The 18,897-nt window shown below is 37.2% G+C and overlaps 1 protein-coding gene across 2 annotated transcripts in view; it reads right to left on the bottom strand.

Moving 5' to 3' along the window:
* The window catches only part of specc1la (sperm antigen with calponin homology and coiled-coil domains 1-like a), a 36,362-nt gene that overhangs the window by 3,940 nt on the left and 13,525 nt on the right, over window positions 1-18,897 (bottom strand). The window contains exons 2-15 of one of the 2 annotated variants that reach the window (XM_051902681.1): window positions 16,330-16,495; window positions 16,064-16,217; window positions 14,743-15,074; window positions 12,462-13,760; window positions 12,166-12,373; window positions 10,433-10,545; window positions 9,840-10,015; window positions 7,659-7,822; window positions 7,420-7,559; window positions 5,428-5,518; window positions 3,565-3,654; window positions 2,586-2,748; window positions 2,283-2,385; window positions 175-291 (exon numbers count right to left, since the gene is read on the bottom strand). In XM_051902681.1, coding sequence (XP_051758641.1) covers window positions 175-291; window positions 2,283-2,385; window positions 2,586-2,748; window positions 3,565-3,654; window positions 5,428-5,518; window positions 7,420-7,559; window positions 7,659-7,822; window positions 9,840-10,015; window positions 10,433-10,545; window positions 12,166-12,373; window positions 12,462-13,760; window positions 14,743-15,074; window positions 16,064-16,217; window positions 16,330-16,458 — 3,279 coding nt within the window. In that variant the 5' untranslated portion in view covers window positions 16,459-16,495. The remainder of the gene's footprint in view (window positions 1-174; window positions 292-2,282; window positions 2,386-2,585; window positions 2,749-3,564; window positions 3,655-5,427; window positions 5,519-7,419; window positions 7,560-7,658; window positions 7,823-9,839; window positions 10,016-10,432; window positions 10,546-12,165; window positions 12,374-12,461; window positions 13,761-14,742; window positions 15,075-16,063; window positions 16,218-16,329; window positions 16,496-18,897) is intronic. The other variant, XM_051902682.1, reaches the window with a different exon arrangement.

Genomic DNA, 18,897 nt, shown 5'->3' with positions numbered 1-18,897 from the left:
TAACCTAAAAAAATAACAAAGATCTGTTCTCATAGGCTTGAAAAATCTTGGTTTAATATTTGTTATTTTAAAGTGTGTTTTAACTGTCCAAATACTGGGGAATCTGAATATGTATTATTCTCCCATTAGTGTTATTGGGCATAGTCATGATGCAGAACTCAGTAGTGTACTTGCCTTGTCCTGACTGTTGAGCTCTTGATAAGGAATATGAGCAGGCAGATATGTGTGAAGGACAGCGCAGAAGGCCAGTCCATCATTCCAGCTGCTGCTGAAGTTGGTAATGTCAATGTTCTGTGGAACAAACAAACGTCATATAAGCCCCTGGACTTTGCATTAGCATTAACTAAAGACGTGGGATTATGACATTTAAGATGCAGTACATTTACAACCAGATTATAGAGGGTTTTAATATGATATCCCAGGTTAAAGTCATAAAATGTAAGCAATTCAGTGGCACACATTCAATGGAACATTTCCCCACATTGCAAAGTTTTCTCATCTTCCTGTGGTGTGAAGCAGATTTCCTGTTCATCGCTTCTCCCACAACCTCATTTGTGCTCGAAAGAGCAAAATAACATGTTTCAGAATCATTTCTACAAACGTCTTCTACAATGTCTTGATGTCCACTTTTCACCTGTAATGTGTGGCAGAAGAGCAGAGAGCCTTCAGCCTCTCCAGCTCACCTATTCACATTTGTACTGCAAGAACTACTGCTGACACATCAGGAACATCAGTTCTTGTACCTTTCAAATTGACATTTAATGCAGAATTACTTATTTTTTCCAGAACAACTTGTCTAGGGATAACTAGAGAGTTCTGAAAGGAATCAAACAGCTTCTTTTGTTTCTACATTATTTTATGCTTATATCTAATACAAAAGCATAATGCCATTCCTCTTCCGTTACACTTTGATAATCATCAGTTTTCATCAGTTGTGATCACGGCTCGTAGTTTCTCATGTGGGTAAAGTCTTGGTGGTTAACATTGACTAACACAACCAGAAAAACATGAAAAAAAAAAAACTCATGCTTTCTCTACTTCTCTAAAATATGTGAAAACAAGCGAGGTAACCGTAACAGTAAGCTTCATTTGTTTATGATGTACTGACTTTTCAAACTTAGTAATGTGTAGTATGAAACTACTGAAGACAATAACATTCGAAAGCGAAGAAAAAAAACATCTGTTCACAAACCAAAAAAATATATATTTATTGAAGACTATGTTGTATAAGGAAAATGTACTCGTTTAAAAACAAAAATGTCCAGATGATGCATATTCAACGAGTTTGTTCTCAGAAGTGCTGCTGACGACCCTGTTTTGCGTCAAGTGCCATTTAAAATGCCAGAGAAATCCAGCGGACTTCCTGGTGAGGATCTTGATAAACAGTGACTATGACAACCACACAAGCTTTTGTGGAAGAGAAAGACCTTGTTTAAGTAGGAAACAGCATTTCACTGAAATCTGACAAGAGGAAAAAAAATAATTTATATAACAGATGAGACACAGACCAGCATTAGGGCTATTATTCTGTGGACAAAGATGACATCTGAGATTTGCCAACTAAAGATGATCATGATTAACTGGTTAATCGTTAACCAACAGTAAGAATTTTGACTGATTAATACTATCAGTTAAATGAATATTAGAAATATTGTTAAACGTTTGCTGCATGGTTAAAAAATAGGCTACATATATAAAACTGTGTTTTTGAGAAGAAAAAAAAAAAAAAGGTAAGTCACATATAAGTCTCGTTTTATTATTATATTCAGAAATAATGCAAAATTATATGTAAATAAAATAAAACATTTACAAACATTATAAACTATTTTAGTTCCCCTCACTCCACAACAAATCCTTGAATTTTTTCCCTATAACAGTGGAAACAACTTAAAACACTGTCATTTATGGTCATACAGATAAGAGTAAGACATCATTCTAGACTGTAAAGGGTTTACTTTGTAAAATAAAGAAAACAAACAGGATGCCACTTTCTGCCATTTCATGTCGTGTTTTTTTCTTTCATTTTGTTAATCTGTTAATTATGCAAGTGAAATATCACATATAAGCCTATTTATTCCTTTTATAAATATTGTTTTATTGTATTTTTCTCCATTCACTGAAGCGCTGCAGGTGTGTGGTGTGACGATGTGTGAATCCTCATGTTGTTTATGCAGCTATTTGCGCATGTAAAACTAAACCTCTGTAAAACTAATTTTTTTTATATATATATATATATATATATATATATGCTGTGCTTCTGTTTTACATGTTAGGGAACCAACCTGATAGCCCTCGGTTTTCTTCTGACACCATCTCAGCAGCGCATTTCTTTTAGAACCACCATATTCACGAGCCAAAGCTGACAGAGGGTCTTTTCGCTCCTCTCTACATGGATAAACAAACCAATAATGACTGTTTTAGCAACCTGTTTTATTCAGCTCAGAAGAAGCATTCCAGCAGTTTAGATTCATAGCACAGAATATTTTGAACTAGTCAAGGTGCATGTCCATTGATGGCCATTACATTTATATGAGAAATGAAACAAAAGTGTGTACGATACAGCATGTGTGTAGGCAGGTGCGTACCTAAGTCGGCTGCGTGCTGTGGGGTTGACGGAGGCCGTGGGGGAGGAGGACGAAGACAAGGATAGAGGAGGTGCAGCAGAGCCCATGGCCATCAGAGAGGAAGCTGGGCCTCCATCAGGAGTACTGATATCCCTTTTCGCCTCTTCGCTGCTTCTCCGAGACACTAAACAGTGGAGAAAGAATAAGCTTGATCATCATTTGGGTAACAGTAGTCCCTATTCTTTTGGTTTATACTTGTGATATAAAATTCATTGTAATTCAGTGTAACAATGTGTGTGTATTATGTTTTCAACTGCTTTTACTAAAAATCTAATCTACTACCTGCACGGATGCATTCATTTAATTGTCTCTCCAGTCTTCAGAATATGAAAATAATTATGAATAGTGTCATTGTTGTCAGAGAAAATATTTTCACCCCTAGTGAATGTACACTACCTTTCAAAAGTTTGGGTTGGTAAGATTTTTTAAAATGTTTTTGAAGGAAGTCTCTTATGTTCACCAAGGCTGCACTTATTTGATTAAAAATATAGTAACAACAGTAATAATGTGAAATATTATTACAATTTAAAATAAACGTTTTCTATTTTAATATATTTTAAAATATAATTTATTCCTGTGATGGTAAAGCTGAATTTTTAGCAGCCATTACTCCAGTCTTCAGAGTCATATGATCCTTCAGAAATCATTCTAATATGCTGATTTTGTGCTCAAGAAACATTTCTTATTATCATTATTGTTTTCAGGATTCTTTAATGAACAGAAAGTTCAAAAGAACAGCATTTATTTGAAATAGAAATCTTTTGTAACTTATGGTTCATTTAATGCATCCTTGCTGATTAATGCCTCACAAAACGTACTGACCTCAAACACATTTGAATTTATGAATAAGACATTACAGCACTGACTACATGAGTGCATTCTTTGGGGGTTTATTATAAGCATTGTGTTTGTACTAGTATTAAATGGCTTTGAGCTTCACCTGTGATGGTCTTTGATGTGTCCATATTTGAGACCCTCTGAAGAGCTGAAGTGGGACGACTGCCATTGGCTGCTCTGAGTAGATGCTCAGCTGCAGACAGAGAAAGACAGAGATATTGTCATAATCATGATTTTAATATCCCTTATCAGTTCATCTGGGAGCTAAGTATAACTCTGGAAATTCTAGAAAAAAAACACAATGAAAGAAAAGAATGAATGGTACAGTCTACAAACACACAATACTAATTTGACATATTAACAATAAAATGTTATTGCACATTGAATCAATGACAATCAAATGCTATTACAAGTATAATCAAAGAAATCAATCTATAAAATTGAAAGGAACATTAGAGGGCAAAAAACTAAAGTTGACAGCCAACAAATCTCAATGGCTGTAAAGGATCAGAGGGGCAACCAATCGGCCCCACATGAAAATCATCCCATCAATCATAACATTTCCCCAGAGGATGATAAGAGTTCCCTGTAAGCAGCCGAACATCTCAAAAACAAAACGGCTCTATGTCCTCTCTTGCACGTTCACAAACACACACTGCCGCTCTTTCCAGAAAAATAATGGTGAAAATGAGTGGGGAGGGGGCATTGAAACCTGAGTATGTGTTTATACTTGGTGTATTTTCGCACGAATTATCACATATGAGGTCACCATGAGTTCAGAGCTGCTTTTGCTAGGTCATAAACTTCTGGTGTTGGGAAGGAGACTGGAAACTACCTCACAGATCTAAATCCTAGGAAATTCACCGATTACGACAACAGGAAAATCTGGGTGATATGATTCACATTATGCATGCGATTTTCGTTTTTGCAATGGGTCATAAGCCATGAAATAGCAGTCATTTGTTCATTCACCAGGTCAGGGTGGAGCGGCACAACAAGCTTCCCACTCCTTTTGACAAACGCATTTAAACGTGATTATTAGTAAAGTATTTAAAAAAACATTTTATAGACTGCACTCACAAAGAATAATTTATATTTTATATAATATATATAATATTTTAGAGCTGAGTTTTTAGCAGAAAAAAAATTACATTGGCTACTTTTATTTATTTATTTATTTATTTATTCTTTCTTTCAGGTTTGATCAGTTTCCATCATTTTTCCTGTACTGTTAATCACAATTTTAATGTACAATTAATTCCTTAATCTACAAAATAATTCCTTGACTGATTAAGTTTAAGTAAAAGCTTGACAGATATTTATTAATTATATATAATTAATTAATTATTAGTTGTGTAATTATTACATTGTATTGACCATATAACCCAATCATCTAAATAAAAGGTCATTAATAATTTTTTTTATTTTTTTTATTTGCATGTATACATTTTTTGCTCTAAAGCACCTATTTGGTGAAAATTTGGTGTTATTTTAAGTTTGTTTGTTTATGCATTTATATGTTTGTATTGTGTGTATTATGTTTGTATTATGTTTGAATGTGTGTAATTTTTTTGTTTATGTAGCAACATGGGGTCAATATAGTATACTTTGACTATGATACTTTGTGACTGTGATTTGCACTGTTATAACTTATACAGCACATTAACAACACAATGAACACTCTTATTACCCTTTCATCACTCAAATTCAATGACAAATTTTTTTTGTACTTTTATTCAATAAATTAGATTAGAACATGTTAGAGCTGACAGACATTTGCTATTGAAATGAAAAGCTGACATGACTTAAATCAATAAATCAAAAAGGTAATCAACCAGTGTACTGAAAGAAACTGAATGAACTACAAATAATGACCAATATCCTTATTGGTCATTATTTGTAGTTAATTTCAGTTTCAGTTTCCATTTGAAAGAACTGAAAGAGAAACTTTAATAGTGCTTGTCACCTGGCATGCTGATGTCCGTGTAGCTGGGTCTTTTGTCTGTAAGCGAGGAGAGGGGCTTTGCAGCGGACATGGAGCCAGTGATGGAGTGTCTCTGTAGGTGATTAACATAAACGGTATTTAAACCATCTTATCAATATATTCAGCATACATAGAGTATTTTTCATCAACTGGTCTGATCTGAAACAAAGATAGTGTGACTGAATAACGACAGCAGAGTCACTTCATGTGAGATAGAATTATGAAAGGAAGTCAAAAAGATAAATATCTTAAATAACCTACACCACGATAGATTCATATCTCCATTTCATTTAAGAGCTCCACATGCGCTTTTCTGCACTTGAAAAAATGATAGTACTGTAGCTGTTATAAACCTTAGCATCTGATCCTCATAAAAGGTCTCCTTCCCTTCATGACTTCTGCTAGACAGGTTACACATTCACAGCTGGATTGTGGCCAGCTTCAGTTAAACCCACTTTGCTCTTTTCCCCTAGAACGCTACTCGATTTCTACATCAATCAAAAGTGGCTGCAGACTGCAACTAACATCTCAGGAGGATATGACTTTAGATCTATTTCCTCTTTGTCTGCTGTCCTTACCTCACCTCCCACTACCTCAATAATGCCCTGACAATCATCCTTATATAACTTCAGTGCTGAACATTTTTAAGGGTGTCATTTTGATATACGCGGTCAATATCAAAAACCGTTTGCGTCCACCAAGCCTTACACTGAGGTGAGAAATGAGGTTGGGATTGTTTCATACACTGCACAGTTTGCAATGTAAGCTTTGGTTGTTTTGATATTACCTTTGTCAAGCAAAGATCATATCCCCCCAGCAAAATCCTACTTTTAAAATACATATTACTCACATTATATAACTAAAGCTAAAATGGTCCAATGAATGGTCAAAATCTACCTTTCTTTTTACTGCTTTGTGTTTTTATTTACCCTTCAGTTAACAGGCTAACAGCTCAGATTACTAGTTAAACTGTTAAAAAAAACCTCTTATCAATATCTAGAAGATATGACAAATAAAACATTTCTCTATATTTGAGTATTTTGTTAGCCTTTGGTTAGCAAGCTAATAACTTAGCTACTTGCTTGGCATAGCATTAACTGCTTAAGAAAAGCTCTTCTTATTAGCTATAACAAGATATCATGACAAATTAAACATTTCCCTTCCTTTGTGTTTCCAATTAGCAATCTAAACTAGCTTCGCATAGCACTAAAGTGTTTTGAATGCTCATTTAATTGATAAGCTAAAAAAAAGTCACCAAAAATTAAACATTTCCCTTTATTTGTGTTTTCAGTTAGCCTTTGGTTAGCAAGCTAACAGTTTAGCTTACCAGCCAAAGCGCTAACTACTTAAGAAGAGCTCTTCTGATTAACTAGAACAAGATATCATGACAAATAATTCACCTTCCATTGTTTTCTGTTAACCTTTGGTTAGCAAACTAACAGCTTAGCTTCCTAGCTTGGCAATGAAAGCCCCTTTGATTAGCTAGAACCATATATTATGACAAATTAAACATTTCCCTTTTTGGTTTTCAGTTAGCCTGCTAACAACTTAACCTACCAACTTAGCATAGAGCTAAACTGTCAAGAAAGCTATTTTGACAAACTAGAAAAAAAAAAATTGATTTTTATCAAGCACTGAGGAATGGAGGACAGAGTCTTGCATTACTGAAACCCAAAAACTCGCTGGATGTTTGACATCCAGAATGCATCAGAAGTGACGCCTGCACTACAAATAAAACGTAAAGGAAACCAAACTATCCCACAGTGGAAATTCCATAGTTCTCATGAATGAGCTGATTGCTGTGAGAACTGTCAGGAGGCCCAGAGGAGGAGGAAGTGCTGCTATCTCAGAGGTTTCCGAGGTTCAACAAGCAGGAAAAGAGTCAGAATGCTACTGTTTGACCTTCACAGTGAAAATAACTCTCTCTGCAGCACTGCATAATATATTATGTGTCATTGTGTAACTCTGAGCTACCTGTATCGGTGAGACAGCAGCAGCAGGCGGTGTCTTCATAGGGCTGGGACTGAGAGGTGTGCGGGGTAAGGGGGCAGTCGTAGTTGTGTTTGTGGCAGCGGTGGCTGCGGCAGCAACTGCAGTAGCATTAGCTCCAGGACCTGTGGCCACACCAGAACAGACTAAATGAACATTCTGTGAAAATTAAAGATGCCTCATTCACATGAAACTTATAGCAATGCTTAACAATGGTGTGATACCCTGTGAGGCACTGTCAAAGCTTTTGATGAGAGTTTTGACCGTGGGAGATGGCTCGGAAGTCGTGGAGGGGCGTCGACTCAGTCCCATGCCCTGCCTGAGTGCAGCCAGGTCCCTCTCAACGGCGTTCATGTAGTTATACACACGTCCACGTTCCTCGTCTTGCCTTTGACACAGCACAGAGTCACATTTTCAACATGGATACTCTGTCTCCTTACAGACAGGAAACTCTTTATTAAATTTAAATGATTATGTGATCCTTATCTGCTACATTTAAGCCTTAATATAATTAACCCAAACACAAGTGCTCACAGATAATTAAAACAAGGCTGTTCTAAACAGCACGATATGTCGATACTAGAATGGTATCGCGATAACATACTTTAAGAATGACAGCTTTTAATAAGTGTGCTCAGCTTCCACTCCTGCACACTGGCTGTACAAAACTTTATATATCTGCGCAGGACAGCCTAAAGTTATTGACTCGTTAGAGTGATAAAGAAACCTGCATGAATGAGAAAACAAAGCGTGGGACATGCTTGGTGTTAAAAACAGTTATTAAGCATAATAAGCCTCAAAAAAAGAACTACTCACGCACTATCACAAACTCGAAGTGCGCGCACAGAAAGCCGCCTCTCAGACAGCATGCAATCATAAATTCAGATCTCTTTTGCAACTTATTGTGCTTGAGTGGTCAAATACACACACAATTATGTCAAAATGCCCATCTGGCAAACACTCACATAAACACAGTCATTTATGACTTAAGTGAATGTAAACAGTTGGGAGAAATCAGATTAATGCATTAGGTCTTAAAGTGACAGCAGCCTAATATACTGTACTTACCTGCTGCTGTCTGAATCTATAATGTTAATAAAACAAACAAAAAAAAAAAAACACTCACTTCTCTTTTTCACTGAATAAATTTAGTACCTTTAATAAGAACCAATGTATATTAAATTCATACAATGAATACTTTGCAGTGCTTTATTTTTACATTTTGATTTTTTAATTCAATTTCTGTATTATTTCTTACTTGAATACTACTGTTAAATAGACCTGCTGTACCTGAAAATCCTAAAGCACTGTTTATTTTGTGTCTTTGTTGTACTGTATTTCTCCTATTGTTTGTTACTTACATCTTTGTTCTTATTATTAATAAAAAAAGATAAAAACAAAATAAAAATAACTTTTGTGACAAGTGAACTTTTTCACCATCTGAGTTTGATAAGGTGACTGAGGTAAAAAATCGTTTAAAGGAATAGTTCACTTTCAAATAAAAATTTCCTGATAATTTACTCACTCCCATGTCATCCAAGATGTCCATGTCCTTTTTTTCTGTCGGATTGGAAGGCGTAGGACATTCAGCGTAAGCTTTTTGAAGAATACGGAATCGCGTTCTGGTGGAAGCACTTGTGATGTGATCATTTGTGCCTATAAAGCATATACATTTTGATTTTTTTTTAGAAAATGACCGATCGTTTCGCTAGATAAGACCCTTATTCCTCGTCTGGTATCGTTTAAAGCCCTCTGAAGCTGCACTGAAACTATAATTTTGACCTTCAACCGTTTGGAGACCATTGAAGTCCACTATAAGGAGAAAAATCCTGGAATGTTTCCATTAAAAACCTTAATTTCTTTTCGACTGAAGAAAGAAGGACATGGACATCTTGGATGACATGGGGGTGAGTAAATTATCAGGAAATTTTTATTTGAAAGTGGACTAATCCTTTAATTTGGCTTTATCCTTTTAGCTAACTTACTAATATATACCTGTCGGCTCAGTGAACGTGATTTCACCAAATACATCAACATCTTTGTTGATCCTGGAACAACATTCCAATCAACCAATCAGATTTGAGGGACAAGTTTACAGTTTATGTTAAGGCTTACAACCAAGGTTAGGTGCTTCTACATCAGTGTTATTCACCTATCAAGGGAGGAAATGCTCAAATAGCAGTGCAGGTACACGCGGGTAAAGTGAGAGATTTCAGTTTTTTTATTTATTTAATTATATATTTTTTAATTTAATTATATTGATTTTGTGTAACAGAGTTTGAAGCAAGATATTAAAAACAAATAACTTCACCACCAAAAACAAAAGTATCAAGTTTTGCCACTGAGTCACTGAATAATGCACAGTCTGACCAGCATAACACTATGTCCCAGCCTTTAACACTTACTTGCGGTTTTTAACTTCATCTAGCTCTTTGCCCAACTTCTCGTTCTTCTCTTGGGCTTCTTGCAGGCGGCGGCGCAAGTCACCAATCTCCTCCTGAGCTTCTGACTTGATGTCGTTAGCAATGACCACAGCAGTCTGCAGATCCGCTTGGAACTGACGCCACTCTGCCGACTCTTCCTGAACATACATAAATGCACAAGCACAGAGGCATAAGATTAGTAAGAATAATTTTAGACATGCACAGACATTTAATTTTTTTAAGAAAGTAAATTTATTTCAATGTAATGCAAAAAAAAAGGTATATTTAAAATAAAATAAAACATTTAAAATGCAAAAGAACTGCACGGTACATTCATATGAAGGATCTGGACATAAATGGGTTAAGTCAAACAATAATTAACAAACAAAAAAAATGGGGTTAAGAGTGTCCACAAAGAATGTATGTTAGATTAATTTTTTCTAGTAAGAAATTAAGATTTTGCTGTGGTTTTATCCTAACACTCAGAAGCTGAGGACACCCTTTCAAATAATGACTGTCTGTGAAAGCCAGGTCCTCAGATGACCGCATGAACTGCCATCCCTGCCCTCACTCACCCTGAGTCTGCGGTGCAGTATCTTTATCTCTCTCTCCATATCGTGCTTCTGATCCTGAAGCTTTTTCATCGAATCTGCCAGGAAACCGGAAGGAGAGCGAATGAGCATGTGAACTGAGGGCATACAGGGTTCATATGGGGGGAAAAAAGAAAATCACTGTTGCTACAGTGCAGAAATTATGTAATAAAAGCATTATACATTCTAAATGTCACCACAAAGGATAAAAGGTGACAACTGCATAAAAGATATAATCTCTCCTTACAATTTCCACTGATATTTGTGAACTGTAGCAGTCAAGTGATGTTAGAAAAACATCATTCATTTACTGTTGTTTCATACTACTAACACAATAAGTGAACCATTTTCTTAAACGACTGGCACCACCATGTGGTGATATGAGGAAGATACACCAATTACAGCCTCTCCTAGTGTTGAACATAACATGCACCCGAATTTCCCATAATCATATTTATATTAACTGATGCATCTTGCACACAGAAGTGAAAAGCAAGTGCGAAAAGACTACCTGACTGCAAAGAAGCTTCTTCGAGTCAGGATGCGCAGGTTTTTATCAGTCGGCAGGGAAACAAAATCATGTTTAAAAGGTACCAGTCTTTCAGCAGGAAACTAGATATTCACAAGCAAAACTTGTTTTCTCTCTGTGAAATAATCAGGTACTTTTGAACAGATACAAATTCTGATCACTACAGCTATACATTTCCAACAATTTCTGCTGTTTTCTCTACAACTGCTCATGGACACTGTAACACCATATTTAATTTTTTTCCCTGTGCTGGTATCATCCATTTTAGATTTACCTGTCCATAATTGGCAGGTAAGAAAATAAACTGGTTGGTTGCTTTACATGTAATGAGGCACCCCAATTCATCCTAATCAAACACACTTGAATCAACTCAACAGCTCATTAGTAGATACTTCAAGACCTAAAATGGAAGAGACTGTCTGAGGCCCTGTTTCCACCTGGTATTAAGATGCACTTGGTCGATTGGGTCACAAGTGGACGACGCTAAATACAGGTGTAAAACGATTTGAGCTTGTCCACTTTCAACCACTTCCAGAGGCAGTCAAAAACGCATTCGGGAAGTGCGCTAGCCAGATGTGATTTAAACTTTGTTGACTGAAGACCAAAGTTTGGTTTGAAGACGAAAAATGTACCAAGCACAATGTTCTCTCACCATTTGTGATTTCTAACACACACTCACCGCGTTCGGCCGGTCTTGCGGCTCTCAGAGCAGAAATGAAATCTCTTCATATATGTTTTTCGTTTCCTCTGGGTGCGTTCATATGTAAATTGCGCAAGCTTATTTTGTCCATTAGATCAAAAGATCTGACAAAAAAAAAAAAAAAAACACATACATTTACCTGCCCATAGACCCTCCCCTCGAAGAAATCAGGACAGAAGTAGTTGAAAGTGGACAAAAGAGACTGATTAAAATACCAGGTGGAAATGGGTATGTGTCTCCCTCGTCCCCTTGTGATCCGATCAACCAAAATGCATCTTAATGCGAGGTGTAAACAGGGCTTAAATCAGACCTAAAACACTGATTTAGATAGTCTCTTCTTGTGTAAGTGGGTGGTTCTTGGTCAGAATAAGCTGCCAAACAGATCAGTCCTTATACTGCAAGACTATGCTGAACAGCTCAGCAAGCAATAAACTTGTTTAGGTCAGGGGAAGATCAAAATCAGCATGTGTCAAAATCTGTCAAACTCACTCTCCAGATCACTGATGATGAGGTTGTCATGAAGTTTGACGGCTCTGTGCTGCTCCACTTCATCCTCCAGCTCAAAGATTGTCTCCTTCATGTCTCCGATCTCCGTCTCTTTCTCCTGCATGTCCTCACGCTGCTTCTCTAAAACCCTCTTTTGCTCGGCCAACTCTTTCTGCACCTCGCTCTGGAAGTCCCTGTACTCAGCGTCCAGCTGGACCACCACAAGAGAAGAGATGGACTAAGTACTCAAACAGGCTCCTAACAGTTCTTAAATCAACTGAACCAGTGCTCGTGCTCACCTTGTTGAGGGTGTCCTGCAGACATGCCACCTCATTGCGAGCGTGGCCCAAATCGTCCTGTAGTTTGGCGGCTTTGGCTTCAGCTTCCTCCTTGTCCAGCCTAACCCCCTCCAGGAGCTGGTGGATGTCACTCTTATCTCCACCATTGTGGATGGAGTAGAGCTCAGCGACCTTTTGCCTCTCCTGCTCCAGTAACGCCCGACAGCGGCTCAGCTCAGCCTGGTCATTGTTGACTGCAGCTTTACACTCCTCCAGCACTGCCGCCATGCCGGATCGCTCCTGCCTTTCCACATCTAGAAGTCGCTCCATGTGATGGTTGCGCTCCTTCAGCGCTGCAATCACACTCTGAGCATCGGCGTTATCCTGCTCGGCCATTTTTAGAGTATTGCTCAGATGTTGCTGCACGCCCAAGAGCTGCTCCCGCTCAAAGCGAGCATTTTCCGCAAGCTCAACATAGCGCTGCTCTAGCTCCAGGTATCGGCCACTCTTGATGTCTTCATCTACCGAGTAGGCCACACCGTGCTCGTCCAGGAGCGAGCGGAAGTACTCGATCTGACGGCCACAGTGCTCCAGTTTGTCACTCTGTTGGCAGAGTGAATCCATAAGTAGAACCTTTTCCTCTCCCAGGCGTTCATTTTCACCGTTTAGCTCCTGCGTGATCTGTTGCAGGTCGGCCAGTTCCTGTAAAGTGGCTTGGAGCTCCTCGGCCGTGCTGTGTTGGTTCTCCTCCATCTGGTGAATGCGCTCCGTCAGACATGCCACAGACACCTCGCTGGTGTTGCCACTGCTCCCCTTACGAGAGGAATTGTGACATTCTGGGGCGCCACCTTCAGACTCAGAGGACGACGAGGAACCACAGCCTGAGGGAGCATCCAAGGCATCGTCACTGGAGGTCACCGCTTGGTAGACCTCACTTGACTCGCTGTCTAGGTTGTCCGTTGAGCCACTTCGCTGGCCTCCAGTAAGGAGGTCCTCCATGGAGCCTGGTGCTGATCCCTCCACAGAGGAGGCCACAGTGGCACAGTCTCCATGACCTCCACCACCTCCAGAGGAGGAAAGTTCAGGACTGGTGGAGGGAAAGCCAAAGGTCTTCTCAGCCCCATCCAGTCTCTGCTCCAGGGAAAAGCCCAGAGCATTGAGACGGTCCTTCAGCATACGATTTTCATTCTTAAGCAGGTTGAGCTCTCCACGAATGGCCTGGTTCTGCTCCTGCAGGAGCAGCAACGTTGATTCCACATCTGCAGCTGTGATCACTGCAGCCGCCTCCCTCTCGGGTGGCCTCTCATCCTCCTCATCTTCCTAGGAGTATATTAACATCATGGTGAGGGCTTTTTTTGTCTATTCACAATCGGTTCTGTCACATTACAGATGCACCAACACTACTAACTGGTACTTGTATCACCACATAAATACTATCTACATTCTAATATGATTATACAGCTGACCAAATATTTGCCATATTTGTTAAAATCATGGAGATATCTTTTAATTAAGTCACTATGGAAGCCTTTTTCCACCTCAGAGTAACAAAAAAGTGAATAAAAAGGTAACTATGACTTTATATCTCACAATGTGACTATATCTCATAATTGCAACTTAATGTCTTAATGTCAATGTGACTTAATACTCAATACCGTCTGGTAATCGCAACAGTATATCTCATAGCATGGCTTTACATCTCATAATTGTGTCTTATTTTAAACTTTAGCTCACAATTACATTTTTAATTTTTTCTCTGAGGCAGGTGTAAAGTAAAACAGAACATGCTTCGGCTTGCCAAAAACAGCATTTTTTTCTGATTGTGCCATTTGTTTTAGTAGATTTTGAAAATGAAAAATCATTTTATTTTTCAGTTACAGTAGTACTGCATATAGGCTGGATCAGTTTTTCTTGGATTGCTATGCCACTGCTGAATCTACAGTGCCACAGAACATTATGAAAATAAATTATATTTTACCTGGGTTGTGAGACTGCAGTCTGAATTTAATATGATAAGATAAAGAGATTGGGTACCACAAAATAATTCATAGACAATACATAAACTAGTTTACTGTGTTGCCTTTGCTGGCTACATGCATCTGACTCACTGGATCTTTAAATGAGAGTTAAACATTATTCCATTAAGGACACATTCACAAAAGAGTTTTGTTGCAATAAAATTGTATTTTAATTAAAATAAAAACAATAAACTATGTTATAAACAGTCTTGTTTTGTTTACTATGTAGTTAGGACCAAAAATCAAAATGATCATGCAGCAATATTATAAGAAGTTGATCTAACCTCAGGAAGTCCCAGCTGAACCCTCATGTCCCTCAGCTCACCCCGTAGTTGTAGGATTTCCACGTCTTTGCTCTTGGCCAGACCCAACAGATTTTTCACTTTGGCCTCCAGGGCCACTTTATCGCTTAGCTGACCGTCAGACTTCGATTTGCTCATGCGGCTCTCCGAGTCCGAGGTTTGGGCCAGTCCACGGGAATGTCTAGGCTGGGCTCGATCAGAAGCACCAGTGAATGACTGCTTCTTACTGTTGGAGTTTCTTGAGTTTCTTAAACGGTCTCGTGATGTGTTTGACTCCTTGGAGGCTGTGGATGATGTCCGTTTGCCAGATAGGCCTTGTGAAGACAATGACAAATATGTGAACAATTGAACAAAACATTACACCTCATAATACTGAAACTTCAACCATTCAAAATTAAGAATCATATTAACATAAAGGGGTTTTAATTGTTAATTTACCTACAAGTTTTATGTCTTTACTAAGCTTTTACAGTTTATACAGCCACCAAAATACATGCTGTAAAATATATGCAAAGGCTTCATTCAAAATGTGAAATTGGGCAAACTGTGTGATGAAAAGGCTAAAAAAAAAAAAAAAAAAAAAAAAAAAACACTTCATTGCTTGTATTGAAAAATTATGGCAAGTGATCAAATTGTATTTAATAATTGTTTATCTTTCCATTTAAGTTGTTTTATTGCAATGTGCATGGCTGCTTATTATTAAAAATTAGACATTGTAACTAAATGTTTAATAATATTGTGCATATTATATGATTAATACATCATATCATATTTTATTATACTGCTTTAAATATAACCAAGATTAAAAAGAAAAAGAAAAAGAACTGAAACACACAAAAGTAATGTAAAACAATGCCTAAATAGCTATTTGGTTATTGATTAAATTAAAGAAAATCTCTCTGGTGTTCCTCACGAGGCCATATTACGAGGACGTATTTTACTCTAAAAATGTGGAGGAAAAAAAAAAAAAAAAAAAAAAAAAAAAAAAATCAAAGCCATAAATCTAAACAAGTTTTATTCCAAATGTAAGGTCAATATCTCCAAAAATGAGCTTTCAGTAAGATTTTGTTTGGGTGCAGTACCAAACGTTTCCACTAGATGAAATTCGTTTCCCATTAATTTCCAATGCGGACATTTTTGACCATGAGAAGCGCAAGTGTGACTGTTTTTTTCAGGACCATTTAACCTTTTCGAATCGTCCATGAGTTTTGTTTTGTTTTTTGTATTCACATAGCAAGTGCCAAACCCTTTACCAAATTTCATACCAATCCAATGAAGTACAGAACACCAGAGGGTTAAATACCTGAGTTGGTCTTGGTCTTGGTGTCAGGGTTATTAGTGTTTGTTCCACAGGATGTTGAGTGAGTAGAGTTTGATTTCTTGCCCTTGGCAACACTGCTGTTTGTCCCTGCACTGCTCCCAGCCATAGTAGCTAGAAGATCATCATCGCTTTTGACCTGTTGATCAAAGACTAATGAATCACCAAAAAAGTAACAATAACAGAGTGACTCAAATATTCGTTTGTATATCTCAAATACAAGTTGTTGATTTGAGCAAGAAAGTTGTTACCTTGGAGAGCGGAGCTGTGGTAGGGCTCTTAACAGCGCTTTTGCCAGCAGAGGTTCCAGCTGTCACTGTGTCACCTTTACCTCCTCCACTTGCTGCCTTATTCCCCACTGGCCTGCCTGCTTTCTTCATACTGTGCTCGCTCCTGGTGATGCATCTACCCCTCAGTCTATGCAGAGGGAGAGAGAGAATAGAAGTTACAATTTATAGATTTACAGTGACTAAGTTTGCTGAATGGAAAGGACTAGAAATAAAAGGCTGACATTGAAGTAGTTTGGCATATGAATAAGAGGCAGTAAGGGGGTTTAGTTTTCAAATATTACTTACATTTGAAACATCAAATTTGCTAAAAATAACCAACATGAAAAAAGCAAATAAAAGAGGACCTTATGACTGTATCTCATGGTCAGCGAGTCTCTTAAAAATAACAGAATCATTTGCGTTCACATGTGAAACCATATTACTCCAGGGAAATGTTATAAACTTGTGCTATTTGAAAAAAATGTTTAAAAATAAGCCTATTACAATTAAAAATATAAAGCATAAATAATAAAAACTTTTGTTAAAAATTGTATGTTTTTCAATGTTAAAAAAGGATTTAAAAAATCTTTGGAATATGGTTAAAAATTTATGTTTGAAATTATAAATTTCAAAACTTTTGCTGAAAATTGTATAAATGCTTTGCAATTCACATGATACACATTGATACATACATGATATAGGCTTAATAAAAATAATAAATATTATAATAATAAATATTATAATATTTTAAACTAGTCATTTTACCTATAAACGTTTTGTTTTTCTTTACTATTTTTATTGCATAGAAAAAAAAGACTAGTTTGAAAGTCATGATTCAGAAGTTCAGAAGGAAACAGAGTCAATATCTGTCTACTTCCACCAGGGGGCAGAAGAGACTAAAATAGCAGCTGAAGAGCACTTGCACCACTGGGTTAAAGGCTGAAAGCATAGATCACATCTTTCCCAAGGCTAGTTTATCAGAAACAGCCTTTTGGCAAATTTAGCATGATGCTGACTGTTGCTGAAGGTCTGATTGGTTCTAATGACATGGTCGGGCTCACATGTGTTCCTTGTGTGGTAAAGCACCAAGGCAAACTAGGCGTATAAGCACAGCTTGTCATCAGCTGTGCTTGAGGCTTCACTATGAGTTCATAGAGGAGCCTGCTGTCTGTCTGCTGGGGTGTTGCTCTCTACTGTATATGCTGCTGAAAAACAGTGCCTTAAAAGGCAGCAAAATCCTGGATGTGCTCAGAACAGATCAACATAACAATACCAGAGCTGCCCATCTGCACAACAGGAAAACCTTCAACTTATTCACTTTATTTTTATAGACAAATTCCAACTAAAGAGTGAAAGCATGATCTCAGACCCATGTGGTTCAAAGAAACAGATTTCAAGTAATGAGAGGGCAACAAGCTAGGGTAATTATTCTGGGCATCACACACTAATAGTGCCTGGAGATCAGAGCTATTAGATTCTATCGCAGAAAGAACATCTGAAGAGCATTAATGGAGCCTCATTATATCACTATTCAGCTTCAAAGCTAACCACACCACAAACAATCCACTCATATAGATCACAGCACAACAAAGAGCACAATGTTAATAAAATTTAAAGTAAAGTTCAATCATAAATTCTGCATTTTCTAACCCTCATGTATATTCAAAACTATGATTTCATTATGTGGAGCACAAAAAGAAGAAACTCTGAAGACTGTACTAACTGCTCTTTTCCAAGCAATTATAATTGAGCTGTTAAAAAACAAACACATACACAACAGTATACCTTAAAAGTACCATAAAAGTGATGCATATAACTTGTGTGCTATATTCTTCTAAAGCCATAAGATAACTTTATGAATGAATCATTTGTCAGACATTTTCAATGATGATTTGATTCTCGAGCACATTGATTTGATTCATTGAGCGGAAAGGCTACATTCAAAATTGTTGTGTGCTCGCCTCAAGCCTAGCAGATAAAACAGATCATATATTTTTAATAATTCTTTATTTTCTTGAATTAAGGTGTTGTGATGTGCGTGGCTGCTTTCCATTAAAAAGTGGCTACTGTGATATCATCAATCAAAATGTTTAAAAATATTGTGATATAAACTGATTATGATAATATGATATTGCTTTAAATATAAGCAAGATTTTAGAAAGGCTACATCACCTAAAAAGTAGCCTAAAACAATGACACAATTCAGTGAATCAGTGAATAACATGAAACAAAAATTCAGTGAAATAGTGAATAACTTCAATTTCAGTCTGTTCATCACAAGTAGCCTTCATACAGCTTCAAAAGATTTGGAATATAATAGTGGACTTTTATGATGCTTTTTCATTGTTTATGAGGCTTAAAAGTTCCAGTCCTCATTTACTGTAATTGCATGAAAAAGTGCAGCCAGTATAGTCTTTTGCGTACTGCATGGTTAGAACAACAGGTGAGTGTGAGTAAATGTTGACAGAACTTTTATTTTTAGGTGAACTATCACTTTAATACAATCATGCAAATTAATCGATTTATCGGTCTGCCGATTTTATCGGCCGA

This window comes from Ctenopharyngodon idella, chromosome 8 (assembly GCF_019924925.1).
Source record: "Ctenopharyngodon idella isolate HZGC_01 chromosome 8, HZGC01, whole genome shotgun sequence".
Lineage (NCBI taxonomy): Eukaryota > Metazoa > Chordata > Actinopteri > Cypriniformes > Xenocyprididae > Ctenopharyngodon > Ctenopharyngodon idella.
The sequence above is the reverse complement of the archived record's forward strand: the minus strand, read 5'-3'. Positions and strand labels throughout refer to the sequence as shown.